General features: G+C 41.8%; 1 protein-coding gene across 1 annotated transcript in view; it reads right to left on the bottom strand.

The window, feature by feature from the left end:
- MACF1 (microtubule actin crosslinking factor 1) overlaps positions 1 to 21881 on the bottom strand; it is a 311201-nt gene that overhangs the window by 182248 nt on the left and 107072 nt on the right. Inside the window, 3 exon segments of the mRNA XM_014560572.2 lie at positions 3449 to 3526; positions 7577 to 7666; positions 17754 to 17815. Coding sequence (XP_014416058.2) covers positions 3449 to 3526; positions 7577 to 7666; positions 17754 to 17815 — 230 coding nt within the window.

Below are 21881 nucleotides of genomic sequence, written 5' to 3'. Positions count from 1 at the left end.
GAATAAAGCTCCTATATTCATGTACAGTTTTTTTGTGTGAGCATATGTTTTCATTCCTCTAGGGTAAATTCCTAGGAGTGGGATTGCTGGGTGATATGGTATGTGTTTAGCTTTACAAGAAACTGCCAAACTATTTTCCAGCATGATTGTACCATTTTGCAATCCCACCAGCTAAGCAACCTTGCAAGCACATGGTATTGAGAGTTGCTTTTTAATTAAGTCATCACAGGCCTGACTTTTTTTCATTCTTTTTTTTCAAGGTTAGGAGAGAGAGTGAGAGACCTGCCCCTTGTCCCTCACCAGTCTTTGGCCTGCATCTGCCTCTATTTCCCCTCCTTTGTTGCAGACATCCCCACCTGCCCCTTAGCATCTGCTGTACTCCTAAAATCTCATTCCAACAACATAATGTGTACAGACACACAGGCCCTCCGCTCACTAGGGTGATCAACCATCCCTCTGTGCTGGAAACTGAGGGATTTCCTGGGATGAGGGCCAAAGTGCTGAAACCAAGAGTGTCCAAAGAAAACCAGCCTATTTCCACCTCCACCTCTCTAAGCCTTAGTCATACCCCCACACAGGGGTCCTGGTCAATTGTGGCAAACTGTCCTTAAATTCCCCTCCCTCTATCTCTTCAACTGAACTGAAATCTGCATGTACTAAAGAAATCTGGTGACCTCAAACAGAAGGCTCACTTCTTCCTTACACTATGGTGACTGGAGCTATAGACTGAATGCTTGAGTCCCTCCAAAATTCATACATTAAATTCTAACACCCAATTGGAAGGTATTTGGAGATAGGACATTTTGAGGGTGATTAGGTCTTAATGGAATGGGATTAGTGCCTTTATAAAAGAGACCCAGAAAGCTCCCTTGACCTCTCCACCATGTGAGGACACAGCTAAAAGCCATCTCTGGACCAGAACCTCACCAGATACCAAATCTGCCTTGATCTTGGACTCCCCAGCCTCCAGAACTGTGAGAAATAAACTTCTGTTGTTTATAAGCCACTCGGGCTGTAATATTTTGTTACAGCAGCTGGAATGACCAAGACACCTGGGCAAGTTCTTCCCCTTTATCTTCCCCTTTATCTTCCCCTGTATCTCAGTCTCCTTTTCTGTAGGTTAGGAGTGGGAGAAGCTGCCTTCTGGTCTCAGCGCAGGTTTTCTAATCAGTAACAACTCAGCTGGCAGACTGGCAGGATGGTCAAGCCCACGTTCCTCAGCCCCACCCATCTGCTGTCCCCTGTATTCTGAAGTCTACCTCCCTTGGCCAAGCCACCTGCTGATTTCTGCCAACCCATTCCTTGTTGACTTGACACGTAACTCCTACCGTTCCTACCTCATCTTCTATCGTCTTTCTTGGCAATTTTAGCGCTCATCTTGATGAACCAAGTATCACACCATCTGTACAACCCCCCCGTCTGCCTTCCTAATTCTGATGACTTACACTTCCGTCTGCTTTGGACACCTGCTCAGCTACACTTGGACCTCACCATTACCCAGAACTGTTCTAGAGCTCTCTCTGACCTTCCATGTTCTTTTTTTTAATTGATATTTTTATATATTACACATATATAATTGAAGTATAGTCAGTTTACAATGTTGTGTCAATTTCTGGTGTACAGCACAACACTTCAGTCATATAGGAACATGCATATATTTGTTTTCACATTCTTTGTCAACATAAGTTACTATAAGATATTGAAAATAATTCCCTGTGCTATACAGTATAAACTTGCTGCTTATCTAATATCTGCAAATCTCTAACTCCCAATTTATCCCTTCCCACCCACTTCCCCTCCTGGTAACCATAAGTCTGTTTTCTCTGTCTGTGAATCTGTTTCTGTTTTGTAAATAAGTTTGTTTGTCTTTTTTTTTTTTTTAGATTCCACATATAAGTGATGTCATATGGTATTTTTGCCCTTCCCTGTTCTTAACGGCTCGCATTTTTGTTCTGTCCTACTAAACAATCACTCTTGGTCCTTACTTAGATTTCCAGCTAATCAATTCTTCTCAATTTACTTTGCTCATTAAGGCCTGCTCTGGTTTCCTCTAACTCTACACACAGGCATTTCAATGCTGCTTTCTCTCGTACCCCCTTCCAATTCTCCTACCACTTTTCATTAATCAATTTGTTTCAACAAACATTTATGAAGTGCTGATTATGGACCATTCATTATGACAGGTGATGAAGATAAAAATGTTAAGATCAAGTTCCCTGTCCTCATGGGGCCTACAGTGCATTAAAACCAAAAGAGAAATAACAATAAAGTACTAAGTATTATATTAGAAGCAAACTGCTATGGGAACACACAGAAAGAGAATTTCCCAAGTTAGTGAAAATTACTGATACGAGTGACAAAAATGAACTAACTCCAAAAATATGCATACCATGTAAAGTCATCTTGCCCAGAGTTGTTGCCTGGCAACTGTCACTACACCAAACCTTTTGCATACAGCTCTTGAAGCAGATGAACTATGACTCCCCATCCATCTTCCTCGCCACCACAAACCACCTCTGTATCTTTATCCCTCCTTCCGTCCTTCTCCCTTTATCTCAGAAGAGGCATTTCCCCTTTCTTTTTCAAAGAAGCCACACCAGCTGTGCTCTGGGTCTCACCCTCAACCCCTGGACTTGGCTCCATCGATTAGGAAACAGTGGGAGAGACGACAGTATGTACAGAGCAGAATGGCAGGGGCATTAAACACATGTCAGAAACCTGGGGGAAAGTTCCAGCTCTGCTCTAACTTGTGTGATCTGGGGCAGGTCATTTCTCAGACTCCTCCTGTACGAAATGAAAAACTGGACTAGCAGACCTGCAAGGCATCTTCTGGGGCTAACATGCTCTGACTCACAATCCTCCTCACTCTCATCTGCAGTTTTCTGCCCTTCACTCGCTTCTCCTCATGTCTGAAAATGTGTTGTTGTCTTCCTTCCTTATCTATAGAGGGAAAGTCTTCTTTACTATGTTCTACTTTTCTGCTCTATTAAGACTGTTCACTTAAGTCACCGATGCTTCACAGCTGAGACTTTCCCCCCGGCCATGAAGTGCCACTCAACCATCCTGACCACTCCCTCATCCAGTTTTCATGATGAAGGGGCACCCCGGTTTCCCCTCTTCCTAGACAGTGTACCTTTTCCCCACCTTCTTTGCTCGCTTATTTTTCATCTTCCTTTTGACTTCCACCTGAGATGGATGCATAAGCTGCAGTCTTTGGTATCTTGCTCCTCTCTGATAAGCCTCTCCCTTTCAGTCAGGCCACCAGCTCCATGTAGGAACTACTGAATGATTCCTCCAACCACAATACCAGTGCTCACTAGCAAGTAAGACTCAGAACTGGGTCAGTCAGAGTTACTGAGGACTTACCTGGGGCATTGAGAACACCCCTAAATAGGGACCCAATGCCAACACTCCCAGGCAGGATGGGGAACACACAGGACACTCTTACCTGTCGCTGCTTTAGGAAGTCCAGGGCAATCTGCACATTCTGCAGCCTGTGAAAACGCATCCTGCCCTTCTCTCGGGGCTGCAAACAAACAAACAAAAAGGATGTTCATTTCAGCTGCATCAAGTTTCTCATGCAGACCCCCTTTCTCTTTTATTTCAAGGACTAAAAGACCACAAAGAATTCCTCATGATTGAAGCCAGGCGTGGGAGCATTCCATAAAGCACTCCTCGAGGACAGGACCCGTATGTGCTTTCACCATGAAAGCTGAGGCCCCAGGTGCCTGGCTTACCGCTAGGATCCCCGTGAGCACACAGCGCGCTAGACTACAGATGCTGAAGTAGTGCTGCAGCTTCTCTGCAGGTTCCCCTGCAGCCACACATGGCACAGCGGGATTCTGGGTGTGGGGCTGATGGGAACAAAGACTTGGTTCTATGGCTCCCAGAGTCACAGGTCACTGCTACTGTACGGGAAGTGGAAGTCCAAACTGCACAGCGATGGACAGAGCCAACCTTCTCGCAAACATGGCAAAAGAAGCTAGAGGGAGCCACTTCTAAACTAAGGAATGACGAGTTATAGATACTCAACAAGCAAGTGAAAAAACCTAAAATGGCAGGCAGAAATCAAGAAGAAAACCATTTTCCAGGAAGACGGGCTTTAATGTAGGAAAGCTACCCTTTACCCCAGTATGAAATACCCAGAGCAAACAAGACCTTGATGATGCAGGGCTGCTCAACACAGTACTCCAAAGAAAGGTATTTCCTGCCAGTCACTCAACCCTGGATGTCATATAAGCCACAGGGGAGACTCCCGCCTCCACCCAGTGCCTCCGGTGCCCTGTCTGCAGCTCAACTCCTATCCATCCAAAAGTGCAAATCTGTTTCCCCAGTGAGTACATGCAGGGATGACTATCTATCTCTGGAATATCTTCTCCTGCTCATTTTCCAGTGTTGTTTTTATTTTACTAAAATTGGGGCTAAAACATCACTCTCATTAGAGTATACCCAATTCATTTATAAATGTCAACCTGGTACTAATTAACAGCTGATAAAATACAAGGTAGCTCTGTTATGGACACTTGCACAGATGAAACATTGCTCAGGGTTGAAATGGGCAAAAAGTAACCCAACACGTGGAGATATAAGGAAGGAGGTATCTCTGTGGGGATCCCCCAATGGTTCTCAGCAAAACTCCCAAACCAGGGTAATCTACTGAGAGGGCGAGGCCTCTCTGTGCAACAGGGTAACTTTGTAAGTCAAAGTCTTAGAAAAAATCTTTTTAGCAAGAATCTCTTCTCAGTCATTTCAGTCAAACTAATTGTGAATATGGCTTAGAAGATGACACAGCCTGTGAAGCTGAAGACTCTAAGGTGATGGGAAGGGAGCCAGTGAGGTGAAAAGATGACTGGAAAAGGACAGGGAATGGGGCTCCTGCCTAATCCCTGTTTCTGGAGAAAGAGCAGAGGCTATAATTTAGGGCCTGTAAGCAGAAAATGGCCCTCTGAGACACTCTAATCTTTACTCCTATGTACTCCCTGCCAAAAATACCCTTAAGAACATGCAAGTTAAGTCCCTGTCCTCTGCAGCAACTAGAGATTGACCAAAGCAGAGTAACTCCATGCAGTGAGTGGTTTGCAAACAGGCTGTTTTGAAAACAAATGACATGGTGTGTGGTGAGAACTTAGAGGCCAGAGAGGTGGAGACAGTACCTGTTAGTCTGGAGTGTGGAGTCATGAGCAATTAACTGTCATGCTGTCAACTAAGCTTTGCACAATTCTGCAGTCTGGACGCAGACAGCACAGCAAGGCTACCAGAAAGCCATGGGTCTCCAGGTCACAAAGGGACTTGACAATACCAAACACCATTATTCTTTTTGTGCCAGCCACTCTCAGATAAGCAAAACAATTTCCACTCTAGGATCATCTAACAGTGACAAGAGGCACAATTAGTTTTAACCACTTTCTTTGGGACCCAGATTCCCAGGTGGACAGGGAAGAAGGCAACTGGTAACTGAGCTACTTGGAGACCTAGAGAACGCCAACTCTCTGATGGCCCTGCAGTGCCGGCTGGGACGCCAGCGTCCCCGGGAGGACCTACTACATCATCATCATCTTCCTCCTCCTGTTCCTCGCTGTTTGTGTGGCGCCAGGAGGGCATGCTCACCAGACGGAGGGTCTTCAGCCCTGCTGGCTCCTTTGGCCACCAACCAAGACAAAGACACAACAGAGTAACAGGAATTCACAACACATAAATGAAAAGGAAATGAATGCAGCAATAAAAAAAGAAGGTGAAAATAAACATGAAAATACCCTCCCACCTCCATAAAGACACAAAACCAAATCAAGGCCAGAGCAGATGGTTATAAAGAACACTTCATATGTTGAAACACATCTTCAGTTCTCCGTGGCCACCCACCCTCTCTGCTTTAGTGAATCAGCTAAGGGAGAAAGAATGATGAGACTAACCATGAAAGATATATTTGGATGGTTTTTGGTGAAAAGATGATATTCTATGACTATCTCCATAAACATCTGTAGGTTTTCAAAAGTTAGGAAAAGAAATCAGATTTTAGTGGTTTTAACCTGTTTTATAAGCAACACCACCAAAAAGTATCACTTTTCAAAATAAAATCACTAAAAGTTCATCAAATATACCAGCCAAATTGCCCAAAATGTAATTTTATGAGCAGTGAAAAGTCCAGCACAGTGAAAATGAAATTCTGATTACTTAAGAGATTTATAAATGAGGGCCAGAGAAGAAGGAAAAGTCATATGTACTGGCTGTGTTAAAAAAAAGCATCCATCATTAAAATTTTAATTATCAAAAGTTGACACATTGTTAACTGACTGTACTTCAATTAAAATATATATATATATATATATATAAAATTAATTCTACTGCAAGGAAAACAAACAAAAAAAGTGAAACTAAAACAAAGGGCCCAGGGGAAGCCAAGCCCCAGTCCTAGAAGCAGCTATTACTTACAGAGTGAAATCCAATGTGCCAAATTCTGCTCTTGAAACACAGCAAACGATGACTAAGAATTTACCCCGGACACCTGAGCTGCGCGCCTCCCCAGGGTGCTCCTCCCTCACAGGTGTTTCCAGTATTCAACCCTGACCTTCCCTAGAGGAAAAGCGTGCTGTCCACCATGCCCGAGACAGAGCGGGAGCTGCACAGGATCACCTGCTTCCACGGGGCTCACACGTATGAAACAATGAGCCCACAGTGAGGTTACCAGCGAGGAAGAGAACTGTGGCACAGGGAGCTATCTTCAATATCTTATAATAAGTCATAATGGAAAAGAATACGAAAAAGAATACACATGTGTGTACATGTATAACCAAATCACTCTGCTCTGCACCAGGAACTAACACAACTTTGTAAATCAACTATACTTCAACTAAAAAAAAAAAAAAAAAAAAAGAAAGAAAGATAGAACTATCCAAGAAGCTCAGACAGGCGTTGCCCTTGGGCAGGTGGGTGTGTCCACAAGCCTATTTGGGGAGGAGGGAGGCATATTTAATCATCCAAGGAGCCCAAATGTACTGCATCTGGGGCTGTGCCCAGACATCAGCTTCAGGACTTCTCCAAACCTGTGAGAGAGAGTGAGTCACAGGAGGGGGAAAGAGGTGATTTGGGGAAAAAAATGACTCTAAACACCTGGGCTTTTAAAAATAAACTTCAGGTCTTTGCTGTATACAGAAAAGTAAACAACTGATAATAGAAGGGAAAATAGGAGTCTCTACAGACTAGGCTAAAGCCGTAGGAAGAAAAATACAGCTTATTCAAAAACCTGTAAAAGTGAAGCGACTAATCCTGAAACACTAGCATCTATGATAGACAACGGACAAGTAAGGAGAAAACATGCAAATATTTGCATGCATGTGCTCTGATTACATCAAGAAATGAGAATTTATGATACATCAGTTTAAAGTAAGATGAAATTATATTATTTGTAAACGGTTAGGTCTGAGTTAGAAATAAAGTCCATCAACCACCTCCTCCACTTCTTCCCACGTAAGCGAGCAGGCAGCGACGGCCACTGCCCGAACACGCAACAAGGTGGACCCGTACATCGTGAACAGGACCACCCTGTGAGGTCACTCACTAGGAGAAGAGAGAAGCTCACCAGTTTGATGCCCGAGAGGACCTCCAGCAGAGAGATCAGGTTATGGCCATCTCGCAGATCTTCATAAAGATCATTGATGTGCTTGCGGACCTGTGCATGGGAGTAAAACAGATTGATTTTTATTTGATCTTGAATTATCTTATTACCTATGCAAGAGTCTCTGATTCTAGGTAAACACAAATTAAAGAATTTGAAACTGGAAACAATAATAAAATTCAGGAGTTTTCAGGTTGGAGTACAATACATATGAAATGGTAACACTTAACAGAAGTGTATGTGTGGTTTTTAAATTGAAGTCAGATCCGTTATACACTCCAGCCAACCCTGAATAATATTCCAGACAATTTAGACAAGGAGATGGGGAATCAATCATCCTGAAACATCCCAGGAATTATTATGGCCCAAAATGTGATACAACAGCCAGTGATGGGACAAAGGAGGCCAGCCAGAGTCAAAAAGCCTTCCAGAGTGCTACAAAGGAAATGAAAATGCTCGCTACTCAGTGTTCCATGGGGAGTATCTCTAGTTTAACTCCTTTCTTACCAAATACTTCTAATAGTGAAGTTGAGGATTATTTTCCTTTAAGGAAAAGTAATTCCAATTTTATAACTGAAACTATGGAAAAGCAAATGTCACTTTAGAAAAATGTGTGGTTAATGTCAAATTCTGTGCTAAATGCTTTAGACGTTTTCTCATCTACCCTGCACATCTATTAGGTAGGTATTCTTACTCCTATTTTACACATGAGGAAACCAGGAACAAAGAGGTTAAGTAACTTGCTCAAGGTCACAAGTGGAAAAACTGGCCTCAGTATGGTCTTTCTGACTTTAGTCCTTGCCATTACTACTGTGCTTTATAATCAGCCATAAACTCACTTTATTTATTTAATCCAAACAACTGCTCTTTGTAGTTTACTTATTACCTCTGCTCCGTAGGAGAAACTGAGGAGGCTGAGGCTGTGGCACAGGGAGAAGTGCCTAAAGTGAGATTTATCCCAAGTCTAGTGACAACTTCACTGAGTGACACTCGGACACAGAATCAGAAGATGAGTGGAAATTACAAGGAAGAAGATTCATTTGCAACGTAAGTAATATTCGAGACAACAACAGAGAGGGTTACTCTCAGAAGTAGTGGATTTCCAGTCACTGGAGTTTTTAAAAGCAGAGACTGGGGTACTGGAATTTCTACATTTGAGGGGAAGCCTGAAATGTAAGTCCTTCCCACCTGTAATATTCTAGCATTCAAAACAGACTGGGAATCAGAAAACATAAAGACTGGAAATATCTCAGTAAACTTTCTAGAAGAGAATGGACTTGAAGGATTAGAAAACGTTTTGTTGGGAAGAGGATGGGAAAATCACATAAGACTAGGAATAGAAGTGGAAATATGCAAGGTAGGCATGTGTGTTTGAAGGAAGAAGAAGGTGACAGGTAGACAACTCAGCTGGAGAAAATGGTTCATGATGAATTGGATAACAGCTTTCAGATATTTAAAGAATATTTCTTAGATTTTTTTGTCCTATTGACAGTGACATGACACACTTTTTAGTTCAATCTCCAATATTAATATTTTCTCCCTCACTTTCTTAACTTTAGACAATGAATAAGACAAAACACTTAGCTTAGACTTGTATCATTTGTTGATTTCCACAGTGTAAATAATGGAAACCGATTTCAAGCCATTAATATAATGTCACTAAAAGTGATGTTGGGACAAAATGTACAGTAACACATCATTATATAGCTATTTCCATCAGAGAGATTCAAAAGACATAATTAACCTCAAGAGCACAGAAGATAATAATGCAATAAAATAATAATGAAGTGATGAGTTTTGAGTATTTATTACTTTCATTTTAAATGTAATTTACTTAATTGTAAGTTTATATAATTTTTAATAGTGGTTTTGCTTAGCAAACAGCTCACAAAATTCCTGAAAATCTAATATTTGGCTCCCATGACCCCACAAAAGCTGGCTCCAGCACATCAGTGGCTCCAAGATTTCAAGACCCCTCCCTCAAATGGGCCCAAAGGCTCAAGCTTGGGGCCTGAGACAACCACAGTGCCCCACTAACAGGTCATAAGGGTTAGAAAGGGAATTGATTTGAGAAGTTCAATTTTGAATATGTTGAATTTAAAATGGCAGCAGAAGGGCTACAAATGGAAATGTTCTTGAAGCAGCTGGAAATACCAGAAATCAATTTAGGTCAGCTGAGAATTAACTTTAGAAGTCATATGCATAGAGGTGCTAGCTGAAGACATGGGAAATATTGGGCTTTCTGGGCTGGGGCAAGAACTAAGAGCAGAGTGCTAAGGACTGAGCCTGAGGGAATAGCCAAAATTAGAAGGCAAGAGATGGGAAAGCAATCAACAAAGGGGGAGTAGGGGAGGCAGTGAAAGAGGTAGTCAACAAACTGAGAAAGTATAATAAGGAAGAGGTGACACCAGTATCAAACACCACAGGACAAGGGGGATGAAGACTAAGAAAGGGTTTTGAATTTTCCTACAAATGAGAGTGCTTTTTATGAGAATAATTTTCTAGAGAGTGGTGGAATGGAAATCAGATTATAAATGAATGACAGGCTAATTAAAAGTCAGAAATTATTAAATACTTGATATTAAGGGTTAAGAAGAAAAGAGACAATAATGAGGGATTTATTTTTGACAGGTAAGACCTGAACAGAGGGTATAAAATTTGGGAATGGTCATCAAACAATTATTCAAATGAATTATAGTTGGGTTGTGGACCAAGTGAGATCATGTTGGCAACAGAATACTAAACACTATAGAGTGCTGAAGAGAAGAAGGAGGCACTTTGAAATGTAAAGTTAGTTTCATAACAAGGCCCCAATATCTCCTTCTGAAAGTTCCCGTTATGCTTTACACCTGTGAATAGCAAAATTCAGCCACCTTAGAAGAAATGTAGATGAGAACCAGTTTACTAAGTTTCTCAGTCTTTGTGTGATTATAATAACCAATTAACTGTGAAAACCAGTAGAGAGCTACAGACAGAAGTAGCAGGGGAGGAGGGTGTAGTGAGATTTTTTTCTCAGAGAATTTTCAACAAAGAACAGTAGTCAGTTTCTGAACAGCTCTGCCTAGAGAAGGATAAAGAACTAGCTAACATTCACCAGTGCTTTTATGTCAGAAAGTTTTCAGACGCAGAGATGGAATCCGGAGGGCTCAATGAACATCCCAAGATCCTACAGCTAGTAAATGGCCAGGCCAATCAAACCCAAGTCTGCCCCATTCTAACGTCTTTACCTCTTCTGCACATATTTCAAGTTTTCCACAAATCTCTTGAGAAAAAGTCCAATGGACTAAGCACCAGAGTATTAGAGGCAGCCAAGTAAAGCCAAGAGTGCTTAGGAATCATCCATATGTATATTTCTTTCAAACAGTCGTGCTACTCTGTCCACAAATAAGATGAGTGAAAAACTTCAACTATCCAGGTCCTTGCCTGTTGAGACTCCCTGTGAAAATCACCATCAAAATTAGTCCTTTATAAATCTCTAAAGAATGTATACAAATGGCTAACAAACCCATGAAAAGATGCTCAAACCATACGGAAAATGTAAATCTACAGTGAGATACCACTTCACGCCACTAGGATGGCTACAGTCAAACACACAGATAAGGGGGGAGGGTATAGCTGGGTGGTAGAGAGCATGCTTAGCATGCATGAAGTCCTGGGTTCAAACCCCAGTGCCTCCACTGAAAAACCAAATAAACCTAATTACCTCCCTCCCCCGCCAAAATAAAATAATTAAATAATGCAATAATAAATAAAATATTTTTAAAAACCACAGATAATAGGTGTTGGTGAAACTACAGAGAAACTGAAACTTTCATACACTCCTGGTGAGAATGGAAAACGGTGCAGCTGCTTTGAAAAACACTCTGACAGTTCCTCAAAAGGTTAAACATGAGTTACCATATGACCCCTTATTACCACTCCTAGATATATACCCAAGGGAATTAAAAACATGTGTCCTGTGGGTGAGGTTATAGCTCAGTGGTTATACTTACATGCATGTATGAGGTTCTGGGTTCAATCCCCAGTACCTCCATTAAAATTTTTTTTAATTAAAAAAATATATATATGCACAAGGAAAAAAAAAATTTGTACATGAATGAATGTTCAAAGCAGCATTCATTGTTCACAATAGCCAAAAAGTGAAAATAATCCAAATGCCTAAATATTATGCAAGTGAAAGAAGCCAGTTACAAAAAACCACATATTGACTAATACAACAATGTAAATAAACTGCACTTCAGTTAAAAAAAAAAGAACAGCATATTGTATAATCCCATTTAATTTAATTCCATGAGACACCTAGGATAGGCAAATCTATAGAGCCAAATAGTAGATTGGTGGTTGTCTAAGGCTTGGGGAGGGTGGGGTAATGATTAAAGCACACAGTTTCTTTTGGGGATGAGGAAAATGTTCTAAAACTGATTGTGGTGCTGGTTGCATAGCTCTGTGAATATAATTACATACTTCAAAGTAAATGAGTGACTTGTATGACATGTGAATTAAATCTCAACAAAGGTATTTTTAAAAATTAATGAATGACTAAATTTTGAGAGACAAAGTCCACTCTAACCTAAGCCAATCCTCCCCAATCACCACGCATTAATAAACCAAGGAAAGCTCTGCTCTCCCAATTTTTAAAAGATTAACTTGAAGTTATGAAAAAATACACAGCTTCCTCCAATTTCTGAGTGGCTTTAGCAAAGGTAATAAATTGCACGTAAGTGCTTAGAATCAGAATCTGATCCAAAAGGGGCTTTAGATAACTCTAATATTCTCAGTTTACAGATGAGAAAAGCGTTGTCTAGAGAAGTTAAATAACTTTGTAAGGTCATTCAGGTGGAAGTGTCAGATCACTGTCTCCTGACTCTGAGTTCAGTGCTTTCTTTTCAACAAGGTTCTTGGTGCTTGAACGGTAGAAATGACACATTATCAACATTATTAAATTACAAGAGGATCCCCCCCCAACAAAAAAAGAACCAAGGATTGTCATATAGTATTCTTTATACCTGCAGAAAACCTGATCTAGAAAAGCCTCCAAGACTGTTAAAAGAAAACGCAAGCAGCTCAATTTCCTTGATCCATAGAATGCTGAAGAGCAATAATAGGTCAGAGGAGGAAGTTTTAATGAGAATATGTTATTTACTCTCATCAATACTTAGTAGAAGATACAGGGAAAGTGAGAGTGAGCCTGGTAACTTCAGTTGGATTTGTGAACTTACAGATTTCTAAACTGTAAGGGGAATTCCATATTGATTCAACGGCCAAATTTATCCTCCAGGAAAAGCCTAATACTAAAAAAAAATTACAGTTGTCGTAGATTCACCCTACGAATAAGAGCGGGGCTGGGAATCCTGCTGGGGTAAGTAGAGTAAGACATGGGAGCAGAGTGCGAGGCTCTTTGCAGACAAGAACTCTATCGTCTCTCTGTTTTGAGGAATCTGACGGTGGTACTGGCCAACCCTAGTTAACATACAATTGCTGAGGATGAAGATGATTCTAAAATCCACAAAGGCCTGCTTTACTTAATAGGCAGGCACTTATGCTCAGAGAGTAGAGAATCCAAGGCCAAATGCTGAACCAAAATTTCAGTGGGTGTTAAGATGCATTCAGGGTGAAATCAAGCCCTGAAAACTCAGGTCTGGGCAGAAACAGTCACAAACCACGACCACATGTCACAGCTGGGTAACAAAAGCAACACTCCTCAGCTCAGCATCTGACCAACAATACTTTGTCAACCTCTTAAATTAAACTCCACTCCCAGTTTCCTTCTGACCTTTCCCACAGACATGAATGAGCAAAGAGGTGTGAAAGCACAGGCAGTGTTCAGGAAGCAGTGAGCTGTGTCATGTGGCCGCAGCACAGGCTGCACAGCAGAGAGTGCCTGGAACCTTCAGAGCTACCTCCTGCCCTGTGTTCAGCTAGAGAGCCTCAAACCGACGGGAGAAACTGAGAACGTTAGTAAGAATGTAGAGTTTAAAACTTTTGCTGGTTTATCCGCAATTCTTAACTAAAATTCTAGGAAAGCCAGCTTCTAGATTACATACATGAATAAAAATGAAAAGAACTATTCCATCTCTTAGATTAAATACTGGCCTTTCGTTTCTACCCACTAACCTCTGCAATCAACAGGAACTGACCAGAGAAATACTTTCTCCCCCTTCTCAGGAGCTCATGCTCTCAGTTCGGTCTCATCCTCTCAGCCTTTCTTAAAGTTCTCTTTTCAGGGGATATAATTTATCAGCTACCAGGACCTAGAGATATGGCAAGGACAATGTAAATAAAACCTCATTTAAAACTCCAGATTTTTCTTTTTGCTGGTTCTGGCATATGAGCAGAACTCTTTGGTTAGTAGGACTTACATTCTAAATGAGGTTATTTATATATTTCAGATACTTACCTCCTAAACAAGTCTCTTTTAAGATTGGACCAATAGAGTTCTCACCTAATTAAGAGGAATTAATTTGCTTATTCAAGAACAAACTTTGCTAAAGATACACTGGGAATCCAAGAGATTCTAGGTCAATTGAATCCAGAACTTCGGAGGCTTGGTGGTTTCAATCTTCATCAGTCTTCTTGCCAATGGCAACATTAATCTGGGTGCACTTGGGAAGCAAAGCAAAGGATGCTTGTGTGATAAAAAAGAGATCTTGATCCCTAATTCTCAGCTCAAAGTTCAAAGAATTCCAACATGGAACGATGATTCTGACAAGCAGTGAATGTCTGTGATATATCCCAAGATGAGAAAATGCTGTTGGAACTGTAAGGCTGGGGGACTAAGAAGAGATGAAAAATTGCCAGCGATTTAAGTAAAGCTCTGGCTGGCCTCCAACTTCTAACAATGCTATGATGTGTTCGTCTAGCTTCTCCCTCCCTGGGCCTCCTGTCATCACACATCACTGAGGCAGAGCTCCAACAGGCAACATCAGCTCCAGATGAAGAGCAGGGAGCCAGGGCGTTTGTATTCAACCACAAGGTTCAGGGGGACAAGCGTGAGGCAGGATAAATCCAGTTCTTCCAATTGTTAAGGACAAGATGAGGTATGAAAGCAGAGCAGGGTGGGGGCATACTTAGTAGAAGCAACAAGTGTTTCGGTTAGAAGACTGGCGACTGGTCTTCAGCTCTACCCTCACTAGCTGTTGATCTTGGGAAAGTCACTCCATCCATCCTTCTAACTCTCACTTTCCTCAGTTGTGAAAATTGAAAGGATAAAATATCTTTACCTCCTTCAGGGTTGCTATAAGGATCAAGTCAGAGTAGAATGTGCTTATAAGCTAAAAGGACTACCGAGATATTATTTACTCAAGGTAACAAATCCTTTAGGACCCTTCTCATGCTCCCGGTGCAGCAGTTGGTAGAGACAGCAGCACAGTAAGTCCCGGCCCTCAATGAGCGCTCTGACAGAGGAGACCAACGCGTGAACACGCAACCCCATCTCTTCAAAGTGGTGTGGAGCAGAGATGGAGCCGCAATTAATTTAGTCCAAGGGCTGGAGGTCAGAGTCTCAGGAAGGGGATGCTGGACCCGGGCCTTGTGGAGTAAGTGGATGATGCCGAGGCAGAGGAGGTCAGGACGTGCGTTCAGGGGAGAGAGAAATGAATAAGCAAAGAGGTGTGAAGGTACACAGTGTCTGGGAAGCAGTGAGTCGTCTCGTGTGGCTACAGCACAGGCTACACAGGGGAGGATGCCCGGTTGGGAAAGGGTTGTGAAGGGCTCTCCATCATGACAGAGTTAGGTGTCTTCAAGACAGAGGCAATTGAAGAAATTAATGTCGAAGAAATTAGAGGAGAATAGCAGATTTCTTCTCCCTGTCTCTCTCCCTTCCTTCTTTATCCTGACACTGAAAAAATAAGACACAACACCTGCCTTTGAGTTACAATCTAGCAGAAAGCTAAATGTCGCAGGTGCTATACCAGAAGCACACAAGGAGTACAGGGGGAACACAAAGAAAAGGGCAGTCAGCTCCATGTGGGAGAGTCAGAAGAATATTTACTGAGGTTGGTGTTGCCCAGGCAGAACAGAGTTGGGGAAGGTAATCCACGCAGAGGGAGCCCCATGAGCAAAGATACAGAGTCATGAAAGAGCACGGCACACAGTTCAGCAAGAGCTGAAGGCAGGAGGGAATCTGACACTACGAATCTGGGAAGGTGGGCAGACCAGTGCCAGAACTGCAGGGGTTAAGGGCACAGGTGCTAGACTTTAGGTTGCCTGAGTTCTGGTCTTTCAGTTCTACCTCCTTGTAGTGGTGAGACCTTGAACAGGTTATTTAACCTCTTCAAGCTCACTGATAAAATAGGAGCATTAATAGAATCTACAGCACTGAAGGGTTAAATGAGATGATCCATGTAAAGGACTTAGCACAGAAAGTCTGATTTATAGTAAGCACTCAGTATACTACTATCATCATTGTATTTGTTCTTACAGAAAACATTGTTAGCAATCTATTTGTGGCCAAGTCAAGAGATGAAGAGGCCCTGGACTAGAGCAGAGGTAATGGGGAGGGAGAAGGGAAGTCAGGTGCAAGCATCTTTCTGAGTTGGAAGTGACAGATTGATGTTGGTGACAAGGGAGAGATGATGGACAGGACTAAATATAGTATGATTCTAGGTTCTTAAACTGGACAGCTAGGTACATGAGTGAAAACATTTAGCAATTTGGGATGTGTAGAATATAGGATATGTCTGGGTAACATCCATATGACCCTGTCAAGTACACTGTGAGATACAGGTCCTTGGTTTAGGAAAGAACGCAGGACAATGCTCTATCATTACCTCCTTACCTATATCTTGTAGTTTGAAAATCACCCTCCCCTGCGGTTAAACAAGTGGCCCTAAGGAGCCATCTCTGATTTATGTAACCACCTCCCTGGCCATAGTTGACTGAACCGTATAGATAGACACCTGACCCACGGAGGAAAAGAAAACCAGAGCCAACCAGACTGTGTTTGTGTCTTTAGAATCATGTAGCTGCAGGGGTTGACATCACCATTTGAGGGATGGCCATGATGGCTCACACACAAGCAATGGGAGAAATGCAGTGAGCTGACTGCAGAAGACATACAGGAAGAAATAAAAATAAAGAAATGCAAAGCCTCATAAAGAGAGAGAGAGTAGCTACCCAATAAAGTTTTGGGATTTTTTTTAAAAAATTTTATTTATTTATTAATTAGGTTTTTTATTTTTAAAGGAGGTACCGGGGACTGAACCCAGGACTTCATGCATGCTAAGCACGTGCTCTACCACTGAGCTATACCTCCTCCACCTAAAGTTTAGTTTTCATAAAGCTCGGCTGCACCGAGACACCAGCCTGTGAGGTCGCCTGTATCCTCTTCTACTCGTGCTACCTTGCATTCCATGCAACCAAATGACCCCTGTGAGGCGAACACAGATGAGACCACCAAAGAATACAGAGAGCAAGACAAGAAAAGGGCCAGGGTTAGGACCTGGGGAACACCAACATGGAGGACTCAGACAGAGGCAGGAGAAAGGCACCTGTGGAGGGAAGAGGTAATTCAGGAAAAAGTGGTGTCCTAGAGAGGGCTTTGAGGAGCAGTGAGTTAGTCAACACCACCAAATGCTACAGAGAAATCAAGTGAGAGGAAGATAAAACCAGGCTACTGGATACAGCAACTAAGAGGCCACCAGTGACCTTTCCCAGAGCAGTAATTATTATAACTCAAAATTATTTGAATTATTTGAGTAATTATTGTAACTTAAAAAACTTTGTTTTCAAATCTGACTGCCACGTTAGTCATACTGTTTATCCATAGGTTTGTGCACTTTAAGCAAGAGAACAAAATCCCCTCTTTCTCATTCTTACATAGTAATCAAATTTAAAAATTTAAAAAAGAGAAAGGGGCTTATAAAACAAATGTAAAAGTAATCCCAGGAATCACCCCACAGTATCCTCGATCTCACCCTCCTGAGGTGTTACTGTCCTCACCAAGAAATCCATCAGTGAAAGGTTCCACACTATTAGGACTATGTTAGTTATTAAAAAAAAAAAAGAAAAAAGAAAAAAAGGTGTGTGTCTCCATCAGCTGGAGCACATGGCCGGCAATCCAGACTGTGGGAGAGACGGACTGAGAGATCCAGATCAGGAGCCGCCAGAGGTGCCTGGGTGCATCCACGAAGGGTCCTCCTACCTTCATCAGGTGCTTGTTGACCCACTTGGTGAACGTCTTCTTCTGCACGCGGTCCCGTTCATCTGTGAGGAAACAAGGAGAAGACACTGGTTTAGCACTATCTGGACAAGTTGCCTTGCCCACACTCTGCTTCTCCAGGACAGGATGCTGGAGACAGTTTCCTCAGACCTGTAAGACGGTGTCTTGTTGGGAAGCACAGCACTTCCTCTTCTGTGCTGACCATGTTGTCACTTTATGCATCAGACAGAATCATGGGCCTCAAGAACCATGTCATGGCAAAGTCTCCTTCCACTATAGTTCTCTGGGGACCACAGAGATTCCTCCCCATACACTCCCCCTACCCCACAAGAAAGGTCACAAAAGCCAGAGCTGTGATAATGAAAACCACCAACAGAAGGGGTGGAGTGGCCTCAGCACTCAGGACACTCAGGGTGCGTGGTTAAATCTCACCCTCCACACACCAGTCCTCTTGATCAGTGCTCTCTCCGTCCCCTCCTCCCCAGCTCCCTCCCCAGCCTCACCAGCCAAACTCACAAAGCTGCCCAATTTGCCTCTCTGCACACCTCCTCCCTCCCTCCCTTCCTTCTCCCGAGTCTCACAGAGCCCCACTTCTTTGTGGGCAAACTGTCCTTCACTCTCAACTTTGTTTACTTCTCTAACAGAAACACAACCGTCAACTCTTGACAAGGACTGTGCCACAGATGCCCCATCCTGCAGTGGACTCACTTTCTCCCACAGCCACCACCTCCAGACCATGGATCCATTGGCCCGCTCCTTTTCTATTTATTTTAAGCCCATGCCCTCCCCTATACCATCTGGTTCAAATCATCCTTGCTGTCATCGACCATTCCCTGCTGCCTGCTCTGCTCCACACAGCAAGTCCACCTTAACCTCCCCCAACAACTTGATTCACATTTACTATCTCCATGGGTGTCCTCTGGCATCGTCCTCAAATTACTTAAACATGTGAGCTGACAATGCATCTCAACAGCCTGGCTCCACTGACCTTCGTCTCCAATTCATACCCAGCCAACACCATGCCACTTCCTGGGCCTCACTCCTTCTCCAAATATACCTATTTAGCAGTCACCTTTATCAATCTTTCATTCCTCCTTGTCATTCTCAATCTTCAATGACTCCATCCTTATTTTATCTATTTATTAAGAATATCTGAGATTATCCCAGTCTATGCTAGATAACATGGTTAAGCAGCTCAAAGCCGCTGTTACTAATATCCCAGGGACCCGCACCTGCCCAACCTTCTACTACTGTGTTCACCATGACAATCTCCAAACCTGACTGACCACCACTGCTTGACTCTTCCATTTCTTCTCCAACTCAGAAAAATTTCAAAAGAAAGTAGCAGAATTATGTAAATTTTGCTCACTAGTAATTCACACGAACTTCAGTTAGGTCTTCTCTCCCTACTGCCCAGTTACGCCCTTCTTACTGATTCCCTAGTAAAAGCCACATAGGTACTGTTCCAAACAACGCCAATGCTTCCCTCTACACTTCCAGGTGAATGCGCTACCTTCTTACTTTTCTGAGTTTACCGCCATCCAGTAAATGCTCCCTCTTCTCTGTCTCCAATCTTACCTTCACCTCTTCCTTTCCTGCTTTGTTTGCAAGGAGCAATGATTGCTTTCTACTATAGACCACAGAATTTAGGATTAGAGTGGATTTAGTCTGAATCCTTGTTGATATACAAATCCCCCTTAACAACAAAGAATTATAAGTTGAGGGTTGAAAGATCTGTCCAAATCTTCCACACATCTACAATATTCTTGATGCTTAAAACTTAAAATAATAGAGAATTCACTACCTCATAAAGCAACACATACTAATTTAATGGTTCCATAAAGTGTCATAATCTGCTTCCTTATAAATTCTACCTATTGTCTCTCATTTGGAACTGTTAGAATTTTTTTAAGTCAAATCTAACTTTCACTTCACAGAGTCCTGCAAGTATTTGAAACGAGGACTTTTATTAAATTTGACCACTGTCATTTGAACATATTTTGATCTTTTAATCTTTTTAGATGCTGATTCAGTTATCTGACTTCTTCCTCTCCAAGCCTGTAAAACCTGCAGACTGAATCAGAACCAGCCTGCAGCTATAATCTCATCTGAATCGCTGATACTTATTTTCTCTTTATGGCAAGCTATTTTCTTCCTCTCCACCTCTCCAAATGCTATTTATTCTTTAAAATCCAGCTCACTCATTCATTCATTTACTCTTTGAATAAATCCTTATTAAGGAGCTAGCTGCTTGGAAAAGCCTTTGTTACACAAAGCCACAGTCCCTACCTTTAAAAGAGATGGCAGTCTAGCAGAAAAGAGAAATAATTCCAATGCAGTCTGACAAGTGCTGTAACAGAGGTAAGCAGAGTGCCCAAGAACATAAGAGAAATGGCTAAGCCTGTTTGAGTAGGAGAGAGAAATATGGGAGGTTGGTGAAAGTTTCCAGATGGGTGAATCTAACTAAACCTTAAAAGATGAGTAGAAGTTAGCCAGAAAGGGAAGGGAAGGGACAAAGCTACCACATGAAGTTCCACCCAGTGCTAATTCACGGAGATAAGAAGGAGCTCATGCTCAGACAACTGCATGGGATTAAGGATGGTTGAAATACAGGATGTGTATCAGGTAGTAATGAGACTTAAAACTGGAGAGGATGGCATGGGTCAAATCATGACCTTTCATGATAAGCTAAGGAGTCCAAACTTTCTCACCAAGAAACTGGTAAGGGGAAGGTAAGGGGAAGCACTGAAAGATTTTAAACAGAAGAATGACATGATCAGATTTGTGTTTGGAAAAAATTACTCTGGCACCCTTTCCTGACAATTTCAGTTCTCACCAGTCTCTCTGCTCTCCATTATGGAGAGCTAATCACTCAATCAGCACTTATATAATTGTACAGAGTTTCTAATTTTTAATATGATTATTGTTACTCATTAATGAGATCATTAACTCCTTAAGGAAGGAGATGATGCTTTATTTATTTATTTATTTATTTATTTATTTATTTATTTATTTATTTATTTATTTATTTATTTACATCTCCCATAGCTTCTAACATCTAAAATTCTACATAAGACCTAAAATAAGTCTTTCCCCGTACCTGAACTGCAAGTCAGCTTTTTAGCTATTGGAAGCATGACTGATAATGAGACCATCAGGTTTCCCCAGAGCATTATCCCCATGGGAGGGCTTGGTAGGCAAACACAATAACTATGGGTAGTAAATAAGAAAGACTAATCACATCTCTGGGTCTAAAAGAAATGACGCAGTGGACTAAAAAAAATTCGCCTGAATTTTCACCTCTTTAAAATGTCTAATTTAAAAGGAAATTATTAACTTTTTCTTTTCCATCTATGTAATAATATTTACACATTTAACCTGTTACAGCAGAAACATATTACTTTTATAATAAAAAATTCTAAAATGAAAAATAAAGAAAACTTGTGTCATCAGAGTGCGAACTTTGTAAAATTGGCAACAGACTATTCTTGGTTACGTGGGTAATAAATAGAGCAAAACAGAGGGGGCCTGGCATTGGTGAAATGTGGTGGGCAGAACTTTTAGTGGCCTTTAATATTGTTTTTTCATCATGCTTGCATGTCTCAGCAAACAGGTGATGCTTCCTCGGGTGTTGGGGGTTTTATGTATTGGATTGGACACTTATAGGTAATAAACTTTCTTGATTGCCAATATATGATTAGAAGACCGGCTAAACACGTAAGATGAAATCAGAACCAAGTCACCTGTAAGAGTCCAGTCCACTGCCTTGTTTCTTTCAGACCTGAGATGTGATCAATATATTGGTTCTTTTTTATTTTACTACCTGAAGTTATAGTGTTCACCTACCAAGCCCTGCCATAGAGATAATGCAGTAGGGAAAACGGATGGTCTCACCTCAGTCATGCTTCCAACAGCAAAAAAAAACTGACTTCCTGTTTAGAAGGAAGAGGTCTAAGTACCTATTCTGAATATAATTACTAAAAGCAACATGATTACAAGTCCTTCCCAAGACCAGCTAGCCTGCTTAAAGCTGAGCCATAAGCTCCTCAGAAAGGCTTTTGTAGAACAACTTTGCCCCAAAGCTGGGGGATCCTTTTCCAGGATCCCATG

The sequence above is a fragment of the Camelus ferus genome, chromosome 13 (genome assembly GCF_009834535.1).
Source record: "Camelus ferus isolate YT-003-E chromosome 13, BCGSAC_Cfer_1.0, whole genome shotgun sequence".
NCBI classification, from domain to species: domain Eukaryota; kingdom Metazoa; phylum Chordata; class Mammalia; order Artiodactyla; family Camelidae; genus Camelus; species Camelus ferus.
Note: the sequence above shows the minus strand (reverse complement) of the source record. Positions and strands in the feature narration are given on the sequence as shown.